This window comes from Puntigrus tetrazona, chromosome 22 (assembly GCF_018831695.1).
Source record: "Puntigrus tetrazona isolate hp1 chromosome 22, ASM1883169v1, whole genome shotgun sequence".
Classification (NCBI taxonomy): domain Eukaryota; kingdom Metazoa; phylum Chordata; class Actinopteri; order Cypriniformes; family Cyprinidae; genus Puntigrus; species Puntigrus tetrazona.
Genome location: NC_056720.1, coordinates 9,497,736 through 9,506,445, shown reverse-complemented (window position 1 = coordinate 9,506,445; position 8,710 = coordinate 9,497,736). Strand labels below are relative to the sequence as shown.

Here is an 8,710-nt window from a genome sequence, read left to right as displayed (position 1 = left end):
TTTGCGCACACATCTCTCATCCCCTTCCCATCACAACAATGGCTTTCAGAAAGAAAAAGGTGAGTGTTTGCTCTCTTTACTTTCATGTTTTTTTGAGGCTTGTTCACAGCTCGTCGACAAACTAAAGCGTTTTTAATAGAATCGAGAGACAGAATAGCAAAAACGTATTTATTAGTTTTAAAAAAAAATGCTCATGTTTGCTTTCAGCAATTGGAGAAGACTTCAAATCTGTCAAACAAAAGATGAAACCTCATTAAACATCGCGCCCAAACTAAAACATCAAGTAAACTATATACTAGTGACAATACAGTAATGATACTCGTATAACTGTTCAGATTTGCATTTTGAATTTATCCTGAGGTATTACAAGGAATACGCAGAACAACGGTAAAACCAAAGCTTCATGTTTAACCGATATACAAGTTTAAAGCATTAAGCAAATACTTGAGCTACAGTAGAAATACTGACTTGACGAGAGTTACTGGACCAGTCTGTATGTGATGTACCGTCCTGCGGTTTCACTCGGTCTGATGATCTTAACAACCTGAAGAACAAACCACGGGTTACCTCAACACTCAAATGCTCAAACAGAAGATATTTAGAAAAAAAATAATACACAAATTCCTACCTGGCCTCTTTTTAAACCAAAGTAACGGGCGACAGGATCCCCGGCTTGAATCCTAGGAAGCTGGCTTTCCTTTAGTTTACTGGAGAGGAGCTGGTTAAGGCTAAACTAACCCATCTTAAGCACCAACTTGATAGTACACCAGAAACCATTGCAGTAAATCATCTAACTGAATCTAATGAATGTGATCCTGCACCATAAAACCAGTCGTAAGCGTTAGTTTTTAATCTGAAGCTTGAATAAATAGGCTTTCCATGGATGTATGGTTTGTTATAAGAGATCTGGAATATGAATAAATAATTGGGGGCGTTCACTTTTTCGTACCATGCACGTCAACGGTTAAGAACAACTTGAGGGAGAGCAAATGGTGACCATTTTCTTTCACTTTCATACTCCCACTGAAATGAAATATTTTATAACCGCCAAAGCAAGATTTCTCATTTTCAAACTTGAAGGGAAAAAAATTAATTGTAGTGGTACCATTGTTACTAAAAAAAAACATTTCTATCAATTTCTCAAAAGGATACTACCGAGCCAACAACTCGGTCACTTCCTCTTTAGTCATGACTATGTGCTCTGGAACAAGCTGAAAGAAACAAAAACACATTTTTCTGTAAATAACATTGGAGTTTTGGTGTCACTACAAACATAAAACGCCTAAAGCCCAGGGCCGGGAGCCGTGATCACAGAAATTAACACTAAATGTAGTTTCACGATGGAAGAGCCAAAAATCACACAGGCAGCCACAACACACACACCATTATGTTATTATAAAAGCACACTTGGGTTATTTCGACTGTCTCTTTAAATCCACAAACTTTATATAAAGGCAGATTGAGGTAGATTCCGACTGGCTGCCGATGGTTTCATCGTTTATCAGTTGGGATAAAGTCATATGAATGATATTCCTAATAATAGCAGTAATGTGGGCCACCGTTTACCAAAACTTTAGAGCTATTGTTACGACGGGGGGAGTTTCTAGATTTACAGTAGAAACATTTCACACAGCTTATTCACTAAAGTTTGACAAGGACACCAATTCATCTTTGATAGAAAAGTACGTCATGAATTTCTGTAAGGCGTTAGATTTAGATAATTCAATTTTTAGGTCAATCAATTACCAAGCAATGCTTCAATTTGGCGCATTAGCAATTAAAGCGATCTCAAAGTGTCTGAATAATTTTTTGGTACCACAGTTTTATTCATTCTAATGGTACACCACTGAATAAAAATAACCTGTAGTGTCCTGCATTCACTAGTGTGTGTGTGTAGTATGTATAATCTATGTATAACACTGACAGCCAATGAGAATCAGCCTGACTTTATGAAGCTGCGTTTCATTTAATTCATGCAAACAGTAGCAGTTATCCTTCTTTGTAGATGTTAAACCTTGTGAACGGCCTGCTGAAGTGCAGCTTCCTCACCTCGTGTTCGGTAATGTTTATAAGAAGCTCCTGCTGAAGAAACTGCTCAAGTATGTACTTGGGCGCCATGTCTACCAGAGACTGAAAATGAAGAGGCAAACACATCATTTAAAAGCCTCTAGAGTTAAAGCTCCTCTAAAAGTAAGGGTGCATGCTCGCTTCACCTGTTTAGCGGAGGGCGTCATGCCCATCTGGACCACAATGATGGCCCTGGTGATGTTTTCTTCTTGCATGCGCTGACAATACATCTTTATGGTCTTGATGCCAACTTTGGGCTCCTCTGAAAGCAAGAGCACGGTAGATATGATAAAGCAAGCGTTCCTCGACGGTAACGGGCGAGTTAAACGGGAGCTGGGCTCGCCAGAGAAGATGCATCGTACCAGGGAAGAACACAAACATCTGGTCGGTCGGGTCGTCGTTGTGGGCGACCAGGACCGTGAGATCCGTGCGCCGCGGTCGACCTTCGCTGGGTTTGTCTCCAAACTGGCTTCTGAACTCATCGAGAGTCTGATCCAGTTCGTCCTGCGTCACCAAATAACCTCGATCGTGACACAGCTGAAAGATAAATACACACATCGTAAGGACACGCGGATGTATTTCTGTTATTTGGAGGCGCGCTGTGTGTTGCGACTCTCACGCGCGTCCGAATCGGCGTCACAATAAACGGTCTACCGCTACAAACAAGTTACGTAGCCTTTAATTTACCTGCATTATAGTTTTCCTGATTTTCCATAGTCTGTATGTCTCTTCCTCGTCGTCCATGTCGTGCTAAAAAGAGGAAAATATTAGTATCAAAACGGACCGTTTACTCTCCACGTTTGAGTCCTGTCGCTGCCGGCGCGTGTCTATGACGTCAGACGTCGCGCCGAAGTGCGCGCTTTGATTTTGCGTGCGCAAAATATTTAGTTCTGTAAATGTAACGTTGTAAGCTTTCGCCGTCCCCTCCCAACGGGCAAAATGTGTCATGCTGGGAATAGCTTAAATAAATACAAATCTAAAATAACGTCAGGTGCTTAACACGTTATAACAAATAATCTTGAACAATGGATAGTTGTTGATTTAATTTGAAAACAAACTAGGGATGTGAGGAGGTTGTGTAACGTTCTAGAAACGGTTCCGATTTGGAAGTGCACGTGGAAAGCGTTAAAGTGGTTATTATTTAGAACAGTTCGTATCAAAGAACCGATTCGCGAAAAGATTCGGTGATTCATTTGTCGTCTCGTATTGCATTTTTAAAAACCTTTAAATAAAGCATGAAGACACGCCGTGCTGTTATTATATTGTCCCATCAAGTATGTCTTATTAATTAACGGAAGTTTATTGTAATTTCACGAGTCAGTACGAATCGTGATGTTTCATGAGCGAATCAGTTCAACCGATTCACTGAAAAGAGCCGACTCAAAGGAAGTGTTTATCTGCTGGACTTTGCGAAGCGAGAAGATAAAACATGGCCTTTATACATCGTTTCTTGCTGTTCGGGGCTTTATCGAGCAGTGGGATCATTGGTGCAATGGTATGGTAAAGTTAAATACTTCTGAAACGTAAACTTGCAAATCCAAATCATATTACGCAATCCGGTAATTATTATGGTTATGTGCTGCATAATTACGGGGGGGTTTGCAAATGTTTTATCATCAGTTTACACAATCCTTCCTATTGTGCAAGATGAGAGATTTAACGTTAGTTTCAGGGTATTCAGGCCTTTGGTCTTCAGGTCCGTTAGCTCGTATAAATAATGCGCAACAACAACAATAATCAAACATAAAGTAATACGATTTTTAAAGCCTTTATATTCCTGTCGTTACGGCATACATTAGAAGAAATTTGGTTTCATAAGATCTGCTTGGAAATAGACTTTTATTTTCTTTGAAACGTATTGATAGGCGTATTGGATTGACATTTTATATATATATATATATATATATATATATATATATATATATATATATATATATATATATATATATAAATATATATATATAACATGTAATGTATAATTTCATATATTAAAATACCATAAATATATTTAGATTTTTATAATTACACAATTAACGTTAGTGTGTCTATTACATATATTTTATTTAAAGTAACACGCATAAAAATATTTATGATATTTTAATATATGAAATTATACATTACATGTTAGCTAAAAGAACAAGATGTACAAAAACTTTACTTAACCGTGGTAAGTATCCAAAAATGGCTTGCACAAAATGCATAAATGACATAAAGTTATATCGGTGGTTTAAAAAGTCTAATTATGATACAAAACTAACGACAAAAATAATGATTTGCCTTTAGTCTTGTGACATAGATCAAAACGAACAAACCTTTATTCCATTTCATAATTATGAGCGTGTATATATTATATACTTGGTATATATTGATGACTATTTTATTGCAATTAGTGCGAGTCAAAACATTGTTTAATTTGTTATTAGCCCTATTATTTCATTTCAAAACAGTTTTGTCACACGAGTCCGTTCTTGAAGGCAATGCCTAATAAATTTCCAAATAAAACAACATGCATTTTGTATTCTAGCCCTCTTTAGAAGCAGTAAAACGTCTATAATGCATACATCGGCGACAAATCTGGTATGTGGACCGTGTGCCAACTCACACATCAAGCTGTAAGAGTCATGGGTTGTGTAAGATTGTCACCCAGTGACCTTTGACCCGGTAGGAGTTACCGTCCAATACCTCACATGTAGACAGGCTTCAAGCTTGTAGTCAGCAAAACGATCAACCTATGAGGAATAAACAGCCTCGGAGTCCAGTTAATATTTGTTTGGAGGCCTATATATATATATATACACGCGCAGGGTTTTGAGTTCTGGAGATTTGAGCACTTTAAGAGGATTTGATCTAATACGCTGCCTGCTGTTTCAGTAGTTAGTACTGGAAGGCAGTCATGCGTTTCTTAGGGTCTGCTGTGGTTTTGTCTCTAGTGTTGCAGACGATGGTAAGTAAGGCCAATATTTTAAAATGTGTGAATACCTTACTGTTTTTTTAGTTTGCGGCTGGAATTTTAATAGAGAGATTTGTATCTGTTTGAAGGAATCGCTAACAGTGTTGTTATTCTTTATGCGTGTATATTTAGTCAAATCCGTCTTATTAGTTTATACCAGCATGTTTTTATTTTCAGTCTGCACAGCTCGAGGACTGGCAGTTGGCCAAATCTATTTATGAATTTACGGTCACGGATATAGACGGCAACGACGTTTCCTGGAAAAATACAGGTGAGAGATGGAAATCAGCATTTCATGAAACCTGTCTGTTCAGCAGAAGCTCATCTGCAGGTTATGGGCTGGTTGTGGGTTATAGTCCACGTGTGTTCATGAGAGCCCATTTCCTATCATAACGAATCATAATTATGAGATGAAAAGTCATAAGAAAAATTATGATGTACTAAGTCTTACTTATGACGTAAAAAACATAATTATGACAGAACGTAAAATTTCATATTATAGTTTTGGCATAAAAAGTTATATAATTATGTTAGAAAAAGTAAAATTACGATGTAGGCCAAAATTACGACATACTGGATTATAATTGACAAAAAAAAGAAAAAGAAGTTATTACAAAAACCTTAAAAAAAGTTAAGATTATTATATAAAAAGTTGTAATTACGACCTTTTTTAACTTATTATAATTATCTTTTTGTCTCATTGTTTTAGTCATATGACTCAGTTTTGACTTTTTGTCTAACGATGGCTTAGTAATTTAATAAATTGAAGTTTTTGTTCTCAGTTAGGATTCGAAATCTCATAATTTTGATTTTCATATTTCTAACTTAGCATGTCATCATTTAATATTTACTTTTAATTATGGCTTTATCTCATACTTGTAATACCCCCTCCCTTTATTGTGGCTTTAACTCAGAAATGTGAATTTTTTTTCATAACTTAGATTGTCATAGTTTACCTTTTTTTGTCTTAATTGTGCATTTATCTCAGAATTTTGATTATAATCTTGTTACTGTATCACACTTTCAACGGGCACAGACTATGTTTATGTGCAATCCGAGGATGTCAAACATGTTTTTAAACGTTATTTTTATTAGTTTAGTCACATATTTTGGCATAAGTCTGGTAGTGTTCTGATTTATCCTCAGTCTGTATGATTGTGTGACGCTTCATTGCTTTAGTGCCAATCAATTTTACATTTGTGCATTTTAGGGGGAACGTTGTCATCATCACTAACGTTGCCTCAAAGTGAGGCAAAACCCCGGTAAACTACTCTCAGTTTGCAGAAATGCACGCCAAGTACGCTGAGAGAGGTTTAAGCATCCTGGCCTTTCCATCCAACCAGTTTGGAAATCAGGTGTGGGGAGGCGAAAACATGTTTGAAGCTCTTAAAGCTGATAAATAAGTGCTCTAATGATACGTTTTTGTTCAGGAACCAGGCACAAATTCCCAAATCAAGGATTTCGCCAAGTCTTACAACGCTCATTTTGACATGTTCAGTAAGATCGATGTGAACGGCAACTCTGCAAACCCTCTGTGGAAGTGGCTGAAGGAACAACCGAATGGGAAAGGATTCCTTGGAAAGTGGGTTGCCAGATAATTGTGTTCTGCGGAAACGAATGCTTGTTTGATATCGGCTAAAGATAGTCAATGGATAGTCCAGTCAAAAAAATGAAACTTCTGCTCTCCTGTGGAGCTCAGTATAAGATACTCTGAAGAAGTTTCTGTTCCCATTTACTTGCATTGTTTTATTGTCCATGCAATGAAGGGTGATGGGAACAGAAACCGCTTGGTTTACCAGCGTTAAATTTAGCAGAACAAAGAGAGTTTGGACATAAACGTGTCTTTACATCACTCGCTCGCCAATGGATCCTTTGCAGCGGATGGGTGCCGTCAGAATGAGAGAATTTATCCATAAATCCATATCCATTTATCCATAATACCGCTTTCTCCGGTGAAAAAGTCAAAGAAATCTGCACAGATCAAGCGCCATTTAAAAGAGTTCTTCTTTCAGACTCTCGTTCTGACGGCACCCATCCACTGCTGAACAAGCGATGCAATGCCTAATTTCTCCAAACCTTGGACGGCCTGAGCGTCAATACATTTATCAAATAACTAATAACTATAACTAAAATAGAGCTGCACGCTTAAAAAAGTTTAAATATCTACTGACTCTTGTTTTTATTCCAATTTAGTGGCATCAAGTGGAATTTCACTAAGGTTTGTGCGTTTTTTTACTAATTTACGTCATGTCATGATTGAAATACTTGCTATTTGTTAGTGTGATTAAAATGGTTTAATTTGCTCCCTTCAGTTCCTTATTAACCGCGAAGGCCAGGTTGTGAAGAGATACTCCCCATTACAGGATCCAAGCGTAAGCTGCATTAATCTTTCGATTGTATTTTAATCTGAGGCCATGTTTAAGATTACAGTACCTTATGTTTCTCTTTTAGGTGGTGGAGAAGGACCTGCCTAACTATCTCTAAGGATCATCAGATTGCTGCCCCTCTTCATTCTCCCCGACCGACCGCTGGGTAACAGTGCTGTCCTCTCACGGACCAATGACGGCTTGTTTGGAAACCCCTCTTGAGGAAAGAACAGGCCTGATGCATTTGGCGTGCAACCCCTCCTGAGAGCATCACCAGCGCCCAGCGTCAGTCTGGAGAGAGACCCCGCTCCTTTAACTAACCCCTCGGCTTCGAAATGGAAATATTTAGAACTAGTGTTACATTTCTTAATAAATGCGCAAAGATTAATTTGAACAGTTGTTGGTGGTTTGTTGATGTCAAGGAGCCAGCGTTATTTTGGTATTATTGAGGTACCATTATAGTTTTTTATTTGCGCTGTATTTGTTTTTTTGCTAGTTTTTATTTTCACTCAGTTAAGGTTTTAGTAATTTTGCTGTGTTTTTGTCATAAATATATACTTTAATATGGCTTTGTTATTATTATTTATTTCAGTTTTAGTCATTTAGGTACATAAAGTTAAGGTAAATAAAACATGCATGTTGCTTTGGCAGTTAGCTGAAATAAAAGAAAAAATATATATTTTCTTTTTAAATGATCATTATTTTAGTTAATGTTTATTTTATTTTTTTTTTTATGGTTTAAGTTGTAGTTAACTATAATAACCTTGAATTGAACTTATTTTAATATAAGATAAATATTTTGTATAACAAAAACAAAAAATCTTCATTAATATAATAATATCAATAAATATCATAATATTAATATTATAAAAACTCAACATATGTACACAATTATTTAAAAGTTATTTATATTATAAATGCTCACTGATTCATTTAATACGAAATGATAACTCACTGAAGGTTAATTAAACATTCATGTTCGTTTTCATATTTTGTGGGAACAACATTACAGTGAAAACAACACTTTTGGGATTATTATATTACATTAAAACTAATACATTTAAATAAGTATCATAAGGCTTTCTTTCGACGTGTATTGATAAAGATTCACCAACAGAGAGCAGCAGCAGCCTCATCCAAACAGTCACCCGGCTCCTGTGTTTGGAAGTGCGAGTCATCTCGACGAATCGACTCATTCGTTTCGGTTCAATGAACCGGTTCAAACGGTCAGTTGTTTTGATGGTCATTAAGTGTTCGTTTTCTTAATGTTCGCTTTTTATCACTATGGATATATTCAATTACAAAACTGTGTCAACGTTGTATTGTT

General features: G+C 36.6%; 2 protein-coding genes across 2 annotated transcripts; one reads left to right on the top strand and one right to left on the bottom strand.

Moving 5' to 3' along the window:
* Positions 1-154: 154 nt before the first annotated feature.
* On the bottom strand, positions 155-2,896 carry polr2eb (RNA polymerase II, I and III subunit E, b). Its single transcript, XM_043223798.1, has 8 exons — positions 2,755-2,896; positions 2,430-2,604; positions 2,214-2,329; positions 2,050-2,130; positions 1,153-1,211; positions 629-707; positions 469-544; positions 155-228 (listed from the first exon to the last, which is right to left on the bottom strand). The coding sequence occupies exons 1-7, from the start codon at positions 2,809-2,811 to the stop codon at positions 479-481; spliced, it is 633 nt and encodes a 210-aa protein (XP_043079733.1). The 5' UTR covers positions 2,812-2,896; the 3' UTR covers positions 155-228; positions 469-478.
* A 551-nt stretch (positions 2,897-3,447) lies between these two features.
* gpx4a (glutathione peroxidase 4a) lies at positions 3,448-7,777 on the top strand. Its single transcript, XM_043223799.1, is given in 8 exon segments — positions 3,448-3,562; positions 5,195-5,270; positions 5,273-5,288; positions 6,228-6,372; positions 6,448-6,599; positions 7,211-7,235; positions 7,330-7,389; positions 7,469-7,777. Coding segments are annotated over 8 exon segments (573 nt in total). The 5' UTR covers positions 3,448-3,496; the 3' UTR covers positions 7,502-7,777.
* Positions 7,778-8,710: the final 933 nt, after the last annotated feature.

What these genes read in the sequence shown, in the direction of transcription:
- polr2eb (XM_043223798.1), bottom strand. Translation starts at nt 2,811, where the DNA reads ATGGACGACGAGGAAGAGACATACAGACTATGGAAAATCAGGAAAACT. An exon ending in TAAACATTACCGAACACGAG is followed by an intron (nt 1,212 to 2,049) that starts GTGAGGAAGCTG and finishes TGTTTCTTTCAG; the next exon opens with CTTGTTCCAGAGCACATAGT. An exon ending in TTGGTTTAAAAAGAGGCCAG is followed by an intron (nt 545 to 628) that starts GTAGGAATTTGT and finishes TTTGTTCTTCAG; the next exon opens with GTTGTTAAGATCATCAGACC.